This window comes from Haliotis rufescens, unplaced genomic scaffold (assembly GCF_023055435.1).
Source record: "Haliotis rufescens isolate VD_foot unplaced genomic scaffold, xgHalRufe1.0.p SCAF_10, whole genome shotgun sequence".
Classification (NCBI taxonomy): Eukaryota; Metazoa; Mollusca; class Gastropoda; order Lepetellida; family Haliotidae; genus Haliotis; species Haliotis rufescens.
The window spans coordinates 3,163,670-3,186,160 of NW_025963780.1; the positions used below are offsets into that span (position 1 = coordinate 3,163,670).

General features: G+C 40.0%; 1 protein-coding gene across 2 annotated transcripts; it reads right to left on the bottom strand.

Moving 5' to 3' along the window:
• Window positions 1–621: 621 nt before the first annotated feature.
• Window positions 622–15,417, bottom strand: LOC124126776 (glycoprotein 3-alpha-L-fucosyltransferase A-like). 2 transcript variants are annotated; one of them, XM_046490297.2, is made up of 2 exons: window positions 15,240–15,417; window positions 622–3,426 (listed from the first exon to the last, which is right to left on the bottom strand). In XM_046490297.2, the coding sequence occupies exons 1-2, from the start codon at window positions 15,243–15,245 to the stop codon at window positions 2,149–2,151; spliced, it is 1,284 nt and encodes a 427-aa protein (XP_046346253.2). In that variant the 5' UTR covers window positions 15,246–15,417; the 3' UTR covers window positions 622–2,148. The 2 variants fall into 2 exon arrangements, with proteins under 2 accessions (XP_046346253.2, XP_046346252.2); XM_046490296.2 differs by lacking the exon at window positions 15,240–15,417 and adding an exon at window positions 8,442–8,617.
• Window positions 15,418–22,491: the final 7,074 nt, after the last annotated feature.

The following is a 22,491-nucleotide window of genomic DNA, read 5'->3' on the forward strand; positions in this document are numbered from 1 at the left end:
TCGCTGTGGTGGATGTGGCCTAAAGTAATGTGGGGTGTAAAGTGTGTGTGGGTTGTGGAGGATGTGGAGTGTAGTGGGGTTGTGTTGTGTTGTGTTTGGGGTGGGGGGAGGTGCAGAGTGTGCTTTGTGTGTTGTGCGCAGTGCATTGTTGTGGATGCGGGTTGTGTCTTGTTGGTGGGGTGTGTGCTGGGAGTGTGAGTGCAGCGTGTAGTATGTTGTGTTTGTAGTGTGTGTGGGTTATGGTGGGCATGAGGCGTAAGGGATGTGTGTTGTGGTGGGTGTAAGGTGTTTGATGTGGTCGGCGTGGAGCGTTATGGTTGTGGGTCTTGGGTTATGGCGAGTGCTGAGTGGTGTTTGGTTAGTGTTGTTGTGTTGTGTGTTGTTGGTGTGTAGGTTATGTTGTGTGTAGTGGTTGTAAGTTGTGTGTAGTGGTTGTGGATTGTTGCGGGTGTTGCATGTGTGGTGTGTGTGGTGGGTATGGTAGATGTGGTGGTTGGTATGCCAGGCTTCTAATGAACCGATATATGTATGCGTTGTATATGTCAAATACAAAGTTCGACTCTTTATGAAATTCGTGTGAGTAAAGGGAATAATTAGAAATGACAACACAAACAATACAACTGCATTCAGAACATATTTTATGAAAAGCTTATCGACATCATAGTAGCAGCATCCTAAATGGTTGATTTATTTTTAAGTATCTTTGCATGAATTGAAAAAGACATGGACTTAGATTTCTGGGGCACAAACAATTCTTTATCTCCAATCCAAAATTTTCCTTTTTATGCTATGTTAGCTCATGTGTTTCACCAATGTCATGTCAAAAACAGACAATACACAATATAAACTATAAGGACAATACCATCCGGGTTCCTCCTAACCCTAACCCTAGCCCAAGCGCATAGGAAACCGGATGAACTTATAGAACGTAAAAATGAAAGAGAATTAATTAAAAAAACATATACAGAGCATACCTGCCACGAAATATATTATTTTGCAAAGCCATGGTACCTTTTAAATCTAGCAAGACAGAAAACGGACGGGTACATGCTTAAGTGCTGTGTGCGATGCGAGGAGCAGCGTGGTACTAAAATATTTATTAAAGTATAATTATAAAACTATAAAGGTTTATCATCAGTGTTATATAAACACCCTGCCAATAATATTTGGTTTCCACACATTGATAACGTCTCCGACATCCGCCGTTTTAGGCGTTCCACTCGTTGAAATTCTCTTGTATCATGTTCAGTCTATTATACCACGACCATGTAAATATACATTAATGGGTATATCATGTGAAGAGTCTATGATTAGTTCCATGGCTACAATTATTGTTTGCTGAATGAGTTCTGTCCTTCGGTATATTTGGTCAAATCAATCGTAAAGCAAAGCATAGATGATCAAGTTTTTCAGTCATGGATGTCTGACATTAATGCATCTTCAAATGGTGCCATGTATAAGGAATTTACAACGGAGTTGAAACTGGAACCATACTTTCACATTTTACCGAGAAATAGATGGATAAATTTATTACTTTTTAGAACGTTCAATCATCGCCCCCTATTGGGGTTAGACGCTGGGACTGTACCCAACAAACAGAAAGGAAATTCAATTAATGTCATCTCGATAAAAGGGAGAATGAATATTATGTTGTCTGTCTCACATTGTACCCATTCAAAAAAACTCATTTTATTGTACATAACAGCGTCATAAATTGCGTTATCAACAGCAGAAAAGCCAGCGTTTTAAGAAAGCTTAAGAAAACACGTCAATATGGGATTCCGTTTCTCCACACGTCCCAAGTACATCGTGTTGCTTTAAGTGTCTCTCTTAACAATTCATTCGAGTTACACCCTGTGTCTTTCTTACACAAACGTCATACGTAAAATAAGAGCACGATGACCTTCTAGTAGATAAGCAGTGTTAAGACAAAATACTTTTCAAACGAGTAAACCCCGGTCTCACTCGATACTTATTACGTTGGTCATTCGCTGTGCAGAGTTGCCTCCCTTAGGCGTGCCAGGACCCTAGAGTCTGCATCAGTTCGGGTTTTCTTCCCACGCCAAGCTGATTTAATTGAAATACTGTTCAAAGTGGCGTAAAACCAAACTCATTCCGAGATTTCTGTATAGAATGTTTTGTTAAGGGTTATCTTTTTATTAAATCATTTGGTAAATGACATTTTTCTCTGGACAACCAGTGGTTGATATCAGCATAGTTTTGCTTAACTAAAGGTTTGTGTATCTTTTCACACAGACCACACCATGGTAATGGAAAATAAGCCTTTAGCTTATCCTTTTCTCTCAATAGTTCTATGTAGGCTTTATCATTGTTTAAAAGAAAGTTCAAATAATAACCTAGCTCTCTTATGGTTGCAAAGTCTTTTGTGTCTATGATGTAACCACTTCCATAAAGGCTCTTGTAATTTGGGTCACCACGTACCACTGGAATCACATCATGCAGAAATGTTTTGAAGAATTTCTCGGTAACATAATTCTCACAAAAGGAATTTTCAAAAGCAAGAAAGAATTTATAGGATTTCAACTTTTCATAGCAATCTCTGCCGCATTTGCCATCACCACACCTCCCGAACACATCTATATCTACATACTTCTGTAATTCGTTGACGTATTTCTCTCTTTGGCTATGTGAAACGCAACGACTTACGAACCAAGCGACACTGTTCGTTTTTTCTTTCACCAACTTTTCATAATTTTTCCCTTTCAAACCGGATCGCCGTTTTCGTACCATTCCATAAGGCCTCCATATATCCGAATCTGGACGATAGCTTATTGTCCAGTTAAAAGCGTCTTTCCATTCGGAAGGTATGGTTAAATATGTCGGTGGTTCAAAGGAAAAGAGGGCAAACATCTGATTGGCTGATCTAGGTGGTGGCGCACCCTGGTGTAGATTAAATCCATCAACAAGCACCACATCTGCTTTAGCGAGATCTCGACGGTCGTATGATAAAGTACACATTTTGTATTTACAACCCCCGAACAGTTCTGAACCTTTTTGTCTTGGAATCCACGCTGGTGCATTGAACCAAACAACGTCTTTAAACTTCTTTGGTCTGCGTGTTGTGTGTGTCAGTGTCGTTACTTCTGTGATCTTTACGTTCAAAGAGGTCTTCTTGTAATCAGATGTGCTGACATTCTTTGCGTGAGTGATGACGTCTTCAGACTTTTCGTTCAATTTTCGCTCGATCCACTGGTTCCGAAGTAATGGACTTTCTTTAAGCGAATTTTGTTGAACTTTTTCTGTAAACTCGCCCTCATTAGGAGCAATTTGGTTAGCTGAACCTTTACTTTCGATTTGTTCAAGTCTGGATATTTCGCGGAAGCTGAGGACGAAAGTTGCCACTGCGAACAGCGTAGTCACGTACACGTGATACTTTCGAAACTTCCTGTATACAAACCGAATAACCTGAAATATAAACAAATAAGGATATAGCAAAAATATTGGGGCAATTGAAATTACCAATAACGACATTTATGGCAATCGCTTAAAGCTTCTTGAAGACAAAACAGTAAGATTTTAACGATGTGTTGGGATGGGGTGGAGTCATCGTCCCGAGGCAAGGGAGTTACCTGACTAGTAAAGTCCACCTATGGAGTTATGTACTAACGAGTCTATGCACAATCCAATCAAAATCGCGTAACGAAATCGACATGCGGTTCATAAACATAGCAACTGCCGGTCAGATTTCGACCGACTGCAGAATTTGTAGAGCATGTGTGCCGTCAAATGGGCGTCGACAGATATTTGCAAAGTATTTTCATGGTTTTCATCAAGGTGCGCAAGTGATTTGATGCACTTCGCGAGACAGGACCCGTTTTATCATGATTAAAATCGGGATTATCGATTAAACCGTCTGGACCAGGAGCCGGCATTTTGTTTGAAGCAAATGCAAGTGATATGAGAGGTGGAATCTGATTGGACCATAGGCGGGACATAGAAGGGACGTAAGTCGGGCCATCGAGCCACGAAATTCAAGCCTAGCTCGGCAAGGGTGGAAACTGGGCTTTCACAGTCAGTTTACTCCCTTGCCTTGGGAAGATCGGGTAGAGTGAGGGCAGAATAGGGTGTGTATAGGGTGTAGTTAGGGAAAGTTTCCTCATTTTTCATGAATCATAAATATCTATTAATGTTTAGAAGATATATTGATAGAAAAGAAGTTGTGAAAAGCTCATGGCATTTTGCGCTCTGATATTTTGAATTTTTATTTGTTGTTTAAGGAGAATAGTGATGATTGCAAGCGTAGGGATAACAACATAAACAACAGTTTAAACTTCATCTGCCAGTATTGGAAATTATCTATGGATTTAATAGCACAAGTTCACTTGGGAGGGGACACTCTCACAGACCGCAGTGTCTATATTTAATATAACATGCAGCTCATTTTATTATCACCCCCTCTCGGTTGGCCATACTCACGCCCTTTTTCAACTGCAGACAGATTAAATAAAAATATTGGCAAAGCCCTTCAACAACGGAGCACTGACAAGTCTGGGAGTCTGGGAGAGTTGTCTCCCTTATAGTTAACGAACATGAATGATGAAAGAGGTTGTAACTCAGTGAGTGAGTGAGTATGGTTTTACGCCGCTTTGAGCAATATTCCAGCAACATCACGGCGGGGGACACCAGAAATGGGCTTCACACATTGTACCCATGTCCGGAATCGAACCCGGGTCTTCGGCTTGACGAGCGAACGCTTTAACCACTGGGCTACCCGACCGCCCCACCAAACACGTCTACAGTTATATCATGATATATTGTCACTTGCACTTACCCTGTCCGAACAAGTGAACATTATCGTTTGCACTCTGAAAGACCTGAGTTTATACATTACATCATGATTTGCCCTTCATAATGTCGTACTCCTACCATAACACCTTATCATTTGAACATTAAATCCCCTCTCTTTGTACCATAAGAAAGATACAACAAAGAAGATAATTTGTCACAATAACGCATGTGTAGGCCATACGAATATTACGACACGCCCTCCACGGTCCCAGTACAAACACATCATCCCCTAGGAGTACAGGTTTACTCTGACTTTGAAGTGAATTTGTCCTTGTGTTTGTGGCTATGTGGTGAATGGCGTCTGCATGCCTTGTTGATCTCATTAAACAGACCAAGCAGACCCCTCAGGTGAAGTGAGCAAATTTTGCTTCTTGTGAAGAGTGAAGAAATTCAAACTTTACGTCACACTGTATTTCAGTCACAGTGTCGATCGCAGGGAAGAGGTGAGGTCAAGTGAAATGGGGATCCCTTATATATCGACGTGTATGTGTGTGGCTGCTTGTACTAGTTCGGATTTATCCTGGTTTTATAATGCTTGAGCACTGAGATACCATGCTGCAGTTTAACATGGATACCCCATCCAGACACTAAGCTGAATGCAAGCCGATCAGTCCATATCCCCTCAATGCCGAGCGCGGATGGGGTGTTACACTCCCACCCCAACCCCAACCCCCATCCCCTCACACACACACACACACTCACACACACACACACACACACACACACACACACACACACACACACACACACACACACACACACACACACACACACACACACACACACACACACACACACACACACACACACACACACACACACACAGAGACGTTCAATAAATTCATGTCCATTAATGCCTGTTAACCTTTGTCGTAAAGTGAATAATAGATAAGAAATCTCTGCTGAAGGCAGAGTCGATTGTACAATGGTACGGCTGAATCGCAATCAAATAGTGATGATACCAGGTGTTTGCGAAGAAGGTGAGCGTATCCTGTCCAACTGGTGGCACCCATAACAAATACATGTAAAGGCGAGTCAATTCTTCACCTGAACAAACACGGGAACATATGGTACAAGTCAAAACAAAGAATTGTATCAGACATCAAGGAATTGATTTCTCTTTAGGTTAAGTTCTCAACAGTGACTCATGCCCAAACGCGTTTGAACAGTAATGGATGGCTTTAAAAGCGCAGTATAAATGTAAATTTTGAAATTTGAAGGAAATAGAAACTTACCTTGTTTAGAATCACAACTATATGGATTACACAGTGCATACACGTAACCCGCTTAACAAGATTAGAACAGTAAACTACGTTTATAACGAACATGCTTATAACGAACTGACGGATATAACGAACTATTTTTTTGTCCTATCCATTTGCTATATATATTACGTACATTTGCTTATAACGAACTACGGATATAACGAATTAAAATTAGTGGTCCCTTTGAGTTCGTTATAACCGTAGTTTACTGTATTATCATAAGGTTAAAATGCATGTAAACAACATCAGAAAATCGTAACAAATTAAACCTTCAATGATGTAGTTGCATTGTACATACCGTTCGTGACAAGGAACTTTGTGTTTAGAAGGGGATTGATAGAGAAAGGATTTTTATATTACATAATGTAAATATAAAACGTCAACGCCAGAGAATAACCAGTCTCAATTATCCACCGAACAGGCGTAACAGTCAAAATAGCGGTGAAACTTATATGAAAGGATCACTGAGATTGCGATGGTACCAGGTGTTCGCTACAATCTATCAACACATTACTTACAATTTATCCAATACATATTTACAGTACATATGTAGTTCACACCAAAGGCATGGGTACAATGTGTGAAGACCATTTCTGTGTCCCCCGCAGTATGACTGCCGGAATATTGAAAAAAGTGGCGTAAAATCCAACTCGCAAACATGAAGTGTCTCACGGAGACGTTAAAAGGCGGCACTTGCTGTTATCCAATCTGATGCTGGACATTAAAACGAAGACTGTCCGTCTACGAATCAGTGTAATGTGTCTGAGTGAGGTATCCATGTTAAACTGCGGTATGCTTGTACCTCAACGAGCTCGTACAACTAACCCGGCATACGTCGCTGTGTAAGTGCATTAATCTTGAACTCGACATTAAAGCCCATTTTACCTCCCGGCTCGTATGCAGTCGGAAAGGACGGGCCAAATTCTACAAATAACCAGGTCAATATACCATAAGGTCCATGGAATTCGTTTCCTATTCTTCTCCTGGCATTTAATCGTTAACTGCTGCGCAAAAGAAAGCATTCACTTGAAAATGGAATTTTGCCAAAGAAAAAAACGTTTTAAAAAAGTAGCTGAAAACAGTCGTCAAATACTGCAAATTTAGGTACAAAACACAACTTTGATACTCATTTCAAATACATCATCAACGAACACTGGTATTCATTTCTTCTATGTTTCATGTTTAGCCGGGGGCACGGGTGGCCCAGTCGTCTATGGCGCCGCGATTCGCTGTGCAGAGTTGCGTCCCTTGGGCACGCCAGAAACCTATGATTGTGGGTTCGAATCCCAGTTCGACCCGATTATGTTTCTAGGTTTGTCAGCACCATACCCGTGCTCGTGGGTTTTACCGAAGTGGTAAACGTCTGAGACCTGCATCACTTCGGGCGTTCCTCCCACATTAAGCTGACACGCCGCGATATAACTGGAATACTGTTAAAAGCGGCGTAAAACGCAACTCACTCACTCACTCACTCACTCATGTTTAGCCACTATCAACCATGGGTGTATACTTTCTTTTGCCCGGCAATGTTTTACTTACTGGTAATTACTCCTGATACCTCATCCCGACTGGCTGACCATTCGGGAATAAACTGTTTAACATATTCCAGAACTTAACCACATCTCAGTCCGGAAGACCATTCATCGGAAAGATTGACAGAAACTAAACACTGTCAGCCTTAATGAGGTTAATAATTAGTATGCTGACGTCAGGTTAAACATTAACAGAAGGTGTGTGGTTGCAAAGTATGTAACATATCGTGAACCAAGAAAGCCAAGAAATCTCCCCTAAAAAGCAGAGGCCATTGTACGATTCCGACTGTATCATGAGCATGTGTTTGTGAATCACTATCAAATAGTGATGACACCAGGTGTTCGCGAACACTCAGTCCCTTTGATACATTTAACCGTACATTTACCTGTTGTGATCGATCGTCGTCAACTCGGGATAAGATTTGATCAATGTAACTTATCTGCACTATAAGTGAAACCCACGAGCACAGGTATGGTGTTGACAAACCTAGAAACATAATCGGGGCGAACCGAGATTCGAACCCACAATCATAGGTTTCTGGCGTGCCCAAGGGACGCAACTCTGCAAAGCGAATCGCGGCGCCTTAGACGACTGGGCCACCCGTGCCCCCCCTCCCCCACGCCCCTTTCTTCGAACACGAAACATATTTCGATGGTGGCTTTTACGTCGAGTTCACGAAATTTCATTATACAGATTTTAACTTGATACTTGCCAATATCATAACAATTACATACAATATCATGCAGGGTGACAATTTTTTGGTATAAATGGATGGAAACTGAACAATTATGAGATAATTAAACATTTCTTCATCACAATCGTTTAAGAACTTACCCCACGGCCCTCCATGTAAACAACCCGACTCGGCATCCTCTTGCAAGACTTACAAGATCGAAAACGGACTAACAGTCTCTTTTAACACTAACCATTAAGCAAGCTTACGTAAACTTAACGGAATGCAAGAAAACGGAAAATATCTTTGCATGGCTGAATTTGTATACGTACTGCACTCTTATAAACCTCTTGTAAACATGTTTACAAACAGCACCTGGCTTTGTTAGATGAAATCATTAATTCACCAGCTCAGTTATGAATAGCTTATTATAATAAATACAAACCGGTATTTCAAGCAAGGGGTGCGTCACAACTATACATCAAGTACCTGGGAAATATTTGATTACATCACTGGTCCCTCTTTACCTTTCAATCAAGTTTTTACCAGCAATGCCTGGTTAAGAAAATCCAGAAAACGTATCGTAGGAATTTACCTAACATGACACGTACCTTGTCAACATGATGCGCGATGCTATCCTATACTTTATTATAACCATGCAGTATGCATACGTCATATACCCACTCCGCACTAGATGTAACAGAACCGGTGGTCAGACTCAGTGACATAGTAAATCACTGGATCGTCGGGCCCAGCGTCGATTTTCTATGCAAATAGTGTGAATGGCGGGTTCGACCAGTAGAACAGGTCACGGTCTCCCTTTCGCGAACGCTTGTCATTATCAGTGAATTTCACAGATCCATTTATATAATTTTGATCACCATGTTGCCTTTTACGCCCCATTGAATCTATTTAGTCAGGTATTTGAGACTGATCATTCTCTGGTGTTGACGATTTTTGAGTTTCCTACGCTTGCCGTGACTGTCGATTGGTAATGTTTGCCGCAGTAGTCTTTTGGTAAAGTCTGCTGCAATATAGTTAATTGAAAATGCTTGTCTTAAGAGCCTACTGATAATGCTTGTCTTAAGAGCCCACTGATGATACTTGTCTTAAGAGCCTACTGATATTGCTTGTCTTAAGAGCCAACTGATATTGCTTGTCTTAAGAGCCTACTGATAATGCTTGTCTTAGGAGCCCACTTATATTGCTTGTCTTAAGAGCCTACTGATAATGCTTGTCTTAAGAGCCCACTGATAATGCTTGTCTTAAGAGCCTACTGATATTGCTTGTCTTAAGAGCCCACTGATGATGCTTGTCTTAAGAGCCCACTGATATTGCTTGTCTTAAGAGCCTACTGATAATGCTTGTCTTAAGAGCCCACTGATATTGCTTGTCTTTAGAGCCTTCTGATAATGCTTGTCTTAAGAGCCTACTGATATTGCTTGTCTTAAGAGCCAACTGATAATGCTCTGTCTTAAGAGCCCACTGATATTGCTTGTCTTAAGAGCCTACTGATATTGCTTGTCTTAAGAGCCTACTGATAATGCTTGTCTTAAGAGCCCACTGATATTGCTTGTCTTAAGAGCCCACTGGTAATGCTTGTCTTAAGAGCCTACTGATATTGCTCTGTCTTAAGAGCCCACTGATAATACTTGTCTTAAGAGCGTGCTGATAATGCTTGCTGCTCATGATGCTTGTCTTAACAGCCTACTGATAATGCTTGTCTTGAGAGCTTGCTGATATTGCTTGTATTAAGAGCCTACTGATAATGCTTGTCTTAAGAGCCTACTGATATTGCTCTGTGTTAAGAGCCCACTGATAATGCTTGCCTTAAGAGCATGCTCATAATGCTTGTCTTAAGAGCCCACTGATAATGCTTGTCTTAAGAGCGTGCTGATAATGCTTGCTACTGATGATGCTTGTCTTAAGAGCCTACTGATAATGCTTGTCTTAAGAGCTTGCTGATATTGCTTGTATTAGGAGCCTACTGATAATGCTTGTCTTAAGAGCCTACTGATATTGCTTGTCTTAAGAGCCCACTGATAATGCTCTGTCTTAAGAGCCCACTGATATTGCTTGTCTTAAGAGCCTACTGATATTGCTTGTCTAAAGAGCCTACTGATAATGCTTGTCTTAAGAGCCCACTGATATTGCTTGTCTTAAGAGCCCACTGGTAATGCTTGTCTTAAGAGCCTACTGATATTGCTCTGTCTTAAGAGCCCACTGATAATACTTGTCTTAAGAGCGTGCTGATAATGCTTGCTACTCATGATGCTTTTCTTAACAGCCTACTGATAATGCTTGTCTTAAGAGCTTGCTGATATTGCTTGTATTAAGAGCCTACTGATAATGCTTGTCTTAAGAGCCTACTGATATTGCTCTGTGTTAAGAGCCCACTGATAATGCTTGCCTTAAGAGCATGCTCATAATGCTTGTCTTAAGAGCCCACTGATAATGCTTGTCTTAAGAGCGTGCTGATAATGCTTGCTACTGATGATGCTTGTCTTAAGAGCCTACTGATAATGCTTGTCTTAAGAGCTTGTTGATATTGCTTGTATTAAGAGCCTACTGATAATGCTTGTCTTAAGAGCCTACTGATATTGCTCTGTGTTAAGAGCCGACTGATAATGCTTGCCTTAAGAGCATGCTGATAATGCTTGTCTTAAGAGCCCACTGATAATACTTGTCTTAAGAGCCCACTGATATTGCTTGTCTTTAGAGCCTTCTGATAATGCTTGTCTTAAGAGCCTACTGATATTGCTTGTCTTAAGAGCCAACTGATAATGCTCTGTCTTAAGAGCCCACTGATATTGCTTGTCTTAAGAGCCTACTGATATTGCTTGTCTTAAGAGCCTACTGATAATGCTTGTCTTAAGAGCCCACTGATATTGCTTGTCTTAAGAGCCCACTGGTAATGCTTGTCTTAAGAGCCTACTGATATTGCTCTGTCTTAAGAGCCCACTGATAATACTTGTCTTAAGAGCGTGCTGATAATGCTTGCTGCTCATGATGCTTGTCTTAACAGCCTACTGATAATGCTTGTCTTGAGAGCTTGCTGATATTGCTTGTATTAAGAGCCTACTGATAATGCTTGTCTTAAGAGCCTACTGATATTGCTCTGTGTTAAGAGCCCACTGATAATGCTTGCCTTAAGAGCATGCTCATAATGCTTGTCTTAAGAGCCCACTGATAATGCTTGTCTTAAGAGCGTGCTGATAATGCTTGCTACTGATGATGCTTGTCTTAAGAGCCTACTGATAATGCTTGTCTTAAGAGCTTGCTGATATTGCTTGTATTAGGAGCCTACTGATAATGCTTGTCTTAAGAGCCTACTGATATTGCTTGTCTTAAGAGCCCACTGATAATGCTCTGTCTTAAGAGCCCACTGATATTGCTTGTCTTAAGAGCCTACTGATATTGCTTGTCTAAAGAGCCTACTGATAATGCTTGTCTTAAGAGCCCACTGATATTGCTTGTCTTAAGAGCCCACTGGTAATGCTTGTCTTAAGAGCCTACTGATATTGCTCTGTCTTAAGAGCCCACTGATAATACTTGTCTTAAGAGCGTGCTGATAATGCTTGCTACTCATGATGCTTTTCTTAACAGCCTACTGATAATGCTTGTCTTAAGAGCTTGCTGATATTGCTTGTATTAAGAGCCTACTGATAATGCTTGTCTTAAGAGCCTACTGATATTGCTCTGTGTTAAGAGCCCACTGATAATGCTTGCCTTAAGAGCATGCTCATAATGCTTGTCTTAAGAGCCCACTGATAATGCTTGTCTTAAGAGCGTGCTGATAATGCTTGCTACTGATGATGCTTGTCTTAAGAGCCTACTGATAATGCTTGTCTTAAGAGCTTGTTGATATTGCTTGTATTAAGAGCCTACTGATAATGCTTGTCTTAAGAGCCTACTGATATTGCTCTGTGTTAAGAGCCGACTGATAATGCTTGCCTTAAGAGCATGCTGATAATGCTTGTCTTAAGAGCCCACTGATAATACTTGTCTTAAGAGCCCACTGATGATGCTTGTCTTAAGAGCCTACTGATAATGCATTTCTAAAAAAGCCTACGGATAATGCTTGTTTAAGAGCCTACCGATAATGCTTGCTTAAGAGCCTACTCATAATGTTTATCTTAAGAGCCTAGTGATAATGTTTGTCTTTAGAGCCTACTGATAATGCTTGCTTTAGAGTCTTCGGATATTGCTTGACATAATAGCCGTTTAGAATGAGTAGGCAATGTATAACATAGCTGATTGTGTCACCATATTATACCGATGCGTTGGATCGTCAACCTCGCCGGGCCCAGATATTACTGAGACGAAACATATTCATACAGAAATGTTAGCTATAAAGTATGACCGTCAGACAAGAGGAACTGAAGGACACACAATGCTGTATAGGTGAAATAGACGGGCGATTGGGCTGACACAGTGACAGTCAGGCAAGAGCGACTGAAGGATGTACAGTGCTGCGAGGCAGAAGGACGGAAGACAGTGAGCTGACACACTGACAGTCGTGGGACAGAAGGATAACTTATATCACTTTTTTACTGTTCATCGACAATGACTCCTCAGTGCCCAGGACTTGCCCAGGCACATGATCCATGACGTGACTATTGTTGGTACATGTATATGAATCTCGGCCTATTGATGGGTGTTTCAATACGCATTTTCGACTTCGCATCAATGGTATCAATAGAATAAACCAGGTCAATAGCTTGCTTGAGTCACACCCCTCATTGATGGATGGTGGTACCTTCACATTCACCAGGGACATGGTAGTGTGTCTTGCCATTGAGGAGTCTGTATTGCGTTTTGGGCGATACTTCGTGGCTAGCCCCTATTTTGTGACGTTCCCGGAAATGTACTGGGGTTGGTATTTGTGGGTTCACGGGATAATGTACACTGACACGTTGTACACGATTTAACCTGGAAGGAATATTAGCAAAGCGAGATAAAAGTTTCGGATTTCTATGATATATACTATATATGTTTGTATGGCATTGAATACAACGTTCAAATATTCCTTTGTGTGACGGGCGTTGTACGATTGGAGGGATACACCCTCCATTTTATTTGACGAGTTAGTATCACTCCAGCTAAGTACCATTCTTGCGTCAGTGGGTGAACAATCCCGCCTCTCACTCTTGCCTAAATTGTAAAATGTAAGGGTCATCCCATTCGTGTGGATTTGATCGAAAAACGTAAATTGTCAACGAAAATGCTTGAATTGTGGGCATATAGATGACATGGTTTGTAAAATCCTATTAATCACTAACTTAGAAACACCCTATGTCACTCACTCATCCTATCAATGTATCATCCTGTATGTATGTGTGTGTGTGTGTGTGTGTGTGTGTGTGTGTCTGTGTGTGTGTGTCTGTGTGTGTGTGTGTGTGTGTGTGTGTGTGTGTGTGTGTTTCTGTCTATGTGTGTGTATTATCGGCTTTAGATGGGGAAGTACATTATAACCACATCTGCATGTTAATTAACTGTTGGATATTTACATGAAAACAGGAAATATGATAATTGGTTGTAATGGAGAAAGACATGTTATATTGCTAATAACTACACGCTTATGCAGAAATAATTTGTAAAACTTTACATCTCGCTTGCCTGACACCAGCATATGTCCGGACTAGTACAAGCAGTCATATATATGCGAATTTGTCTTGAATTCGACGTTAAACCTCATATTTCCTCACCACTTCATGTAATATTTTCCGCTCACTAAATCTAACATATAGCTCACCATTCTTGTTCCATATATATTTCACTAACTTACTCTCATACATACTCTACCATCTTACTCTCACATTTATACCACTAACTTATCTCAGATATGCCACTAACTGAGTCTCATATACAGTCAAATACCATTGTGTCGAAGTTTAAGGTACCAACGTAAACATTTCGAGTTATCCGCGGTTAGAAACAACTAAAACATGATGAATAGAGAAGGAAATTGCAGGGACCAAGCTTTTATTTCGAGACAGCCGTAAGCTCATCACATCAAAGCTCGACACAACGGTGTTTGACTGTGTATAACCTTGTTTCACATTTAATCAACTAGCTTAGTCTCATGTATACCACTGATCTATTCTCATATATATATATACGAATACGAATCTCAAATAGATAGATAGATGTACGTTACACTACGTTTAAAACGAGTGGGTGAGTGAGTTGGGTTTAACGCCACTTTTAACATTATTCAAGTTATATCACGGCGTGTCAGCTTAATGTGGGAGGAAAGCCCGAAGTTATGCAGGTCTCAGACGTTAACCACTTCGGTGAAACCCACGAGCACGGGTATGGTGTTTACAAACCTAGAAACATAATCGGGTCGAACTGGGATTCGAACCCACAATCATAGGTTCTGGCGTGCCCAAGGTACGCAACTCTGCACAGCGAATCGCGGCGCCTTTGACGACTGGGCCACCCGTGCCCCCACGGTTAAAACGAACTGAAAGGGACCACTTCTTTTAGTTCATTATAACCGTAGTTCAATGTTAGATTTAGCGCCACTTGCTTTTGAGAGGGTGGGTGGGTTAGGGGGTGGGTATGGGGGTTGTAAAAACCGGTTGCTTCAAGTTATACGACTAACCTATTCTCAGATAGATATGATATATATATATATATATATATATATATATATATATATATAGATAGATAGATAGATAGATAGATAGATAGATAGAGTCCAAAAGTCCAAAAATAAGCTGTTCAATTTACTGTATGTATTTATATATATGATATACTTTCCACCTACCAAGTCTCACATATTCTGGTGTGTGTAACCTCTTTTGTGTCAAATGTATCGTGAAATGCCTGACTAGAGCTAATAGCCTTTACTGATAAATTCATAATCTTCCGCTTTACAAATCTAAGAATAGCTTCGCAAAGGCATCAAGAAAGGAGGAGACACTCGTCCACTCTCTACAAAACAATCTTACCTTCATTTTGCCTGACCATGCGCCGTCCAGTCTATACACAACACATACAGTCACCGTTCCTCTGTCAGGTCCTCGCCATTCCCCTGCTTCTCGCCATCCAATGTTCACTGTAGGATAGATGTACAGCAGCGATCGCTTGTCGACGTATTGTCAGTTCTCACTGAGTAGCACTGTCTGGTTACACTGACTATTATCTTTCTTCTTTACATCGTGGCAATTATGTGTGACGTTCGTTATGGACGAATGTTTCCGTTAGAAAATGAGAGATAAAAAATAAATATAGTGTTGTAATAACATGAAAGAGATTCAATTATCCCCAAATTTCTTTTCGTACCAAACGGTATTTGTGTAAACGGCTTCACGCACCACTTCATCACAATGCATACACCAACAAAGATTAAGGGGTTAAATTTATATCAGCAAATTATACAAAGAATTTTGGGTGTAACTTCGTGTTATTGTGACTTAGCTGGGCATGTCAATTGCTAAATATTTGATTTTAAAGTGTACTTGAATTCAATCACTGAGTGTCTGGTCCAGGCTCGATTATTTACAAACCGCCGTCATATATCTGGAATATTGCTGAGTGCGATGTTAAACAACAAACAGACAAACTAACATTGTCAAACTTTTTCATGAAACCTATTCAAGCGTAGCGACATACCGCGCCCTTCAGATACATCATATTAAGATCCTGCACCTGAAGACCCCGTTCTGATGGCCGTAGTTATAATGTACTTGGAAAAAATATAGAGGGCCGTTAGCTCTCCATGGTCGACTCATAATTTTCCACTGCGAGGTTTTCAGAGTTTTCAGAGTGTGACTGTTCAGTTGAGTTTACAACACGTCAGCGTTAGAAACCAAAGACTTGAATCAACCGGTTTAGTATTGTGTGGAATGTATCGTGAAATGCCTAACTACGTTTAAAACGAACTAAAAGGGACCACTTATTTTGGTTCGTTATTACCGTATTTCATTCGTATACCATTCACATTGGTGAAACCGGTTGAGTAAATTATGCAGCTCATCTTTGGACTATTGGACTTTTGTATTTTACATCACATTCACGATACATTCCACACAATAGAGGTCCTATACACCAGATACACCAGTATATGTGATCTACCTATCTGTCTGTCTTTCTGTCTATCTATCTATTTGAGAATAGGTTAGTCGTATATATATATGAGAATAGAACAGTGGTATACATGAGACTAAGTTAGTTATATGTGAAACAAGGTTATACACAGTCAAACACCATTGTGTCGAGCTTTGATGTGATGAGCTTACGGCTGTCTCGAAATAAAAGCTTGATCCCTGCAATTTCCTTCTCTATTCACCATGTTTTGGTTGTTTGTCTATCTATCTATCTATCTATCTATCTATCTATCTATCTATCTATCTATCTATCTATCTATGTAACATGAGTTGAACATTAACATTTAAACTTCAACATCAACTTATTTTATGGGCGTTTGGTGTGTTTTGTATGCTAAAGATGGACCATCCATAACAGACGAACAAGATGAATAATGTAATACAGCGTGCATCGAATACATTCACCATTATCCGTACCCTGTAATATAAACGAGCTCGACTCAATAAATGCGAAGCACACGTGTTATCATGAATATAACTCTGCAGCATTATTGCCAATGAACACGTCATACATCTACACAAGGCCAGAAAGAAGAAAGACGGGAAAATTCGACTGACGCTGTCAGAATCTCAGCTCGAGGTAGCTTGCTTCAGAAAATATTTTTAAACGTTTTGTGGTAGACATTGTGGAGGGCATTTCCAAGTTTAATGCATCAGTGACAAATATTGTGATGTCAAATACAATTCCCTAGTTTGACTTGTACTATATTTCCAATATTTTCAAGTGACCAAATGCCGCCTACAAGGTCAAGTGGTAGAGCGGAAGGTCGGGGGTTCGATCCCCGGCCGCGTCATACCAAAAGACGTGGAAAGATGGTACTTGTTGTTACCCTGACTGGAACTCAACATTACTAAAGCAAGGACTGGTCGGCTCGGAGTTAGTATCCTGTGATCTGAGTGTCTGAGTATTCATATTAAACTGGGGCATGGTATATAGGTGACCTGGACTAGTACAAGCAGCAACGCACACACACATACTGTACGCACTTTTATATACGTTGCTATATGACTGAAATAATCTTGAACGCGGCGTTAAATTCACCTCACCTCAGGTGACCAATTGACTTGCCTTTGCAAGTCGGAATCTGGTTGTAGTAGATGTTTCTTATGATTATGGAAATGTTTTTGTCGCTTTTATTCATGAGGAAAGCACATCATCACAACATCAATGACATCACAATATATATGTTTACCTGTTGGCTTCAAGGCGCGACTGTCAATATATGTGACTCTCTCTCTTCACCCACTCTTCCCTAAAGCGTATTAAAAACTTGAATGATAAACATTATCTTATTACGTTCATTTGTGTTTACTGCTGTATTTCTCCTGATCACACTAAGAAAATATGCAAATTCGAATACAGTAAACTAGGGTTATAACGAACTAAAAGGGGCCGCTCATTTTAGCTCGTTATAAGCGTAGTTCGTTATACACCATATATACAGCAAATCGACGGGACCCCCAAACACTTAATTATATCCGTCACTTCGGTATAAGCGTGTTCGTTATAAACGTAGTTTACTGTACTCATTTTGAAACCTACTGAGAGTCAAACGCTCGTCTACTAATCCCTGTCTACCACATGTGAGGAAATATATTTCTCTAACTTTTATTTTCATGCCCATAGGCTCATATGCCAAAACGTTTGCGTACTAGTAACAAGCAGAGATTGCTGCAGAGCATCAATTGTTCCCACCATATAATGTAAGGTGCAGAGGAAGGAAGTGTAAGCTATGGGAGGAGGGAATTGGTGTATAAGTTCAAATTGGTTGTTAATAATGTAGTTTTCTTTGGAAAGCACAATAAAAGCAACGGTTTCTTTAAATGGTCAACACAAGAAACATCCTGGGACGAAAACTGGGCCTGTCGGGCAGAATTTGATATATACCCACTATATGTACCAATAATAACAAAAATAATTGATTAGAAGTCATATATAGATAACACAACAAATATCATTCTTAAACATGCTTTGGCACCATGTATCAATATTTCTTTGCAAAATGTTGGTTGGGTTTAGTAAAATAAACTTTTTAAATAGTGAACACAAAAAAATGTAATGAATCCACTGTGAATAAACTTCATTTCAAATGTAAAAATGCACGCATTCATTAAGGGATTCCAATTTATCTAACAGCAAGTTAATAACATACAGGTTGGTCAAGTCATTTATACATATTGAGAATTATCTTACATATTGTAAAAACAAAGGTCATGGGTCACATTTCTCAAAACTTCGTTTAAGTAATCACGAACTAAAAATTGAAACTGGTAGATATAGAAAAACACCAGCCCAATTGGAACAGCGTCTCTGGGAAACGTGTGATGTCTCAGAAGATGAGCAACATTACCCACTGTTTTGTATAAAATACGACAAAGAAAGAGAATCACAAATAATCCCTAATCACGATAAAGAATTTGGTACACTCTGTTAAAAGGAACAGTTCTTAATAATTTTACCAACATTTATCCAGAAACAAGTTCCAAGATCAGTTACCATATCAACAATTACAAACAAATTCCTTGTATGTACAACACTACCATAGTTTTGCGCAATATTGTTTCCATATAATTATAATACACTTGCTTTGAAATAAAATCGTTATAATGTACCTCTTTTGTATGTTGAATGTACCTGTGTGTTTTAATTGTCACTTATTCCGCATATATTCTGTAGTTTGTGATATATTGATACTGTTTTTTTCATGGAATGTTACGCAATACATATCTCATCTACAACATCTTTGTTGTTTTCCTCCCACATCAAGCTGATACGGAGTACTAATCAAAACGGCGTTAAACCAAACTCACTCACTCACTCTTGTGTACGGTTCCGTTTGGTTAACTGGATTTGTGTTGGGATTACTTCCGGTTTAGATTTGAAGTATGTTTAGAAGAATGTTAATATATCATGCAACCGTATTATTGTTTAGGAAAATAATTGCAAACTACAGATCAACCTGTTGATTTCCTATACATCCAGGAACAAAGAACATATACGGGTGTTTAATCTCTGCAGGAAGTTAAAAAATACTGCCAAAGCAAAAAACCATGCTGAACCGTAAACCGCCGCTTTAAACGGTATGAATAATACATTACATACAGTGAACCACTTGAAGCAATTCTGTGCTCAACCATGCACAGCAAGCGCCATACATGTGATTATGAATACAACTAATTGCAAATTTCTCATATCAAACCCGTTGATTTACATGTGTTGTTTATTGACCAAAGTCGCACTTTATAGAAGCCTGGTATTTAATCGTTTTGAACATCCTCCCTGGAACCTTTCTCGATGGCTGCTTGAATAACATAGGTATACGATATATTGCGGAGGTAGTGCGCAATGGAGCTGTTCGGGTAAGGGAGATAATCACTCACTCTCAGTGATACAGCTTGAATAAGATACGATGTACAGCATTGCAAGGTCAGTGCGTGATAAAGCTCCATACTACGCCTATAGCTAAAGGAGATGATCGCTCAATACGCAATAGCTTATTCTTACAAAATATAGACCGGTAACTTTAGCGTTATAAGAGATATATATTTCCCCTAAACATTTTTAGCTATTTTAAAAACAAAATGAACACATTACATGGGTTATCTGCATTACGAAATGCAGTCTCAAGTCTCAAAATAGCAAGACGATTTTGAAGTATCTCGCTGGAAAAGAATAGCATCAACATTTCATGCACATGACTTGTATGTTTCGTTTCGGTAACTGCTTGGCTTGAAATTTCAAATAAACTAACATGTCGACATACATGCTATAAAATTAACTTTTCCCGTATAAGGGTGAGTGAAAACAGTTTTTCGCCGCTTTACATTATTTACACTTTTCACAGCGTGGGACACTAGAAAGGGGCTTGAAATATTGAAAGTATCTGGGGTATAAAACCCGAGATTTCGGCGTAACGGGCACAACTTTTACAACAAGGTGTTCTTGTACACTCGTCACAAACGCATGCAAAGGCAAGTCAATTGTTCCCCTAAAACCTCGAAAACATTGGGTATAAAGTCATTATACGGTATCCCATCCGACATCATGTTAACATCATAATTAAAGCTTCATATGAATAGTGCCATAAAACCAACAATAGTGCTATCTTGTACAAAAAGCCACACACACAAACGCACAGTCACAAAAACACACAGACGCAAACACAGAATCACAAACACACACAACTCACAGTCACACACACTCACACAGTCATAAACACACACACACATACAACATACAGAGTATAAATAAACACAGTCGCAAACACACACACAACACAAAGAGTCACAAACAAACACAGGCGCATACACAGTCATAAGCTCACACAACACAGACAGAATCACAAACACACACAACACACAATCAGAGACACAAAAAGACACAGACACACAACACAGTCATAAACACACACAGACATACAACACACAGAGTATAAATTTAAACACAGCTGCAAACACACACACAACACACAGTCACAAACACACAGAGACGCACACAAACAGCCATAAGCACACACAACACACATAGAATCACAAACACTAACAGCACACACAGGTCCTCAAACACATACAACACACAGTCACAAACACACGGACACGGGGTCACAAACGCACACACAGAGGGACACAAGAACAAGGACACAGGGTCACAAACGCACACACACACACACAGACACACACATCACACAGTCACAAACACACGGACACAGGATCACAAACACACACACACACACACAAACACACACACACACTCAGACACAAACCAGGGCACAGGGTCACAAACACACTTACACAGAGACACAAACACACACAAAACAGTCACAAACAAACGGACACAGGGTCACAAACGCACACACAGTGAAACACAAACACACACACACACGCACACACGCGCGCACACACGCGCGTATGCCCCCGTAGTAATAGAGTTTTATCGTGCAGGTAATGCTCTCCCATTCACAGCATGTTAGGCATTCAGAGAATATACACTCAATAGTTGCTTGCATGGCATTGTGCCGTCACTCGAAGCGCACTCACCCAACACACTGTGCTAATCACTGCAGGTGTAGGCATGAATCATTGTGTATGCTATTCTACTTACAATCAACATCCCTTACATTGGGGACCGACCAGTTTATGTTTATTATATATTCTAAATATAAAATAGTGAGTATGATATTGTGAATTTGGCACCAATTACATATGTAAAATGGTTTCTTCTTAATGGGTGAGGCGAAGGTTGAAATGTACAATATCATGCACATGACATTCATCCATCCATTCATCCATCAACCCATCCATGCATGACACAGACACAGGCACAAACACAGACACAAACACAGACACACACGCAGACACACAGACACAGACACACACACACAGACACACACGGTCACAGACACAGACACAGACAGACACAGACAGACACAGACACACACACAGACACACACACACACACACACACACACACACACACACACACACACACACACACACACACACACACACACACACACACACACACACACACACACACACACACACACGTTTGTGTGTGGGGGCATTAAGTCCCAAAACTGTCCACACATATTTTACTTACGATTGTCCGGATGAAGGCATTGTACAATCTGTCAATTATTTTATGAACGTTTCAGTTAATCTACATCGTGTGACACTTCAATAAAATATTTCTTCGTTTCTTCGCTTCGTTAAATATAACGGTGTTCAGATTTGGAACATAAAAACCGAATGTCAAAAAGTGGATATTGTGTCTGTGCTATAATAATAACGTAATTTTATATACAAATCTGTGATTTACCGATTGCGAAACGGAGGCCATTAAAACAATTTAACCAATCATTTCCACAGAATCGACTTGATAGTTAGTGACATTATTTCTGTCACTCTCTATGCGGACTGTTCTTTGCATGACATTAACTGCTGCGTGTATGCTGCTATTCAAACCCTGTGGTAACTCCATACAGTTTCTAAAGACAATGACAAAAGGGAAATAAACAAAATCCCCAAAAGAAAACCGGTTCCAAGTAAAACTAAATGAAACAAGGAAATATATATTCTGGAGAGACCTGTGCTT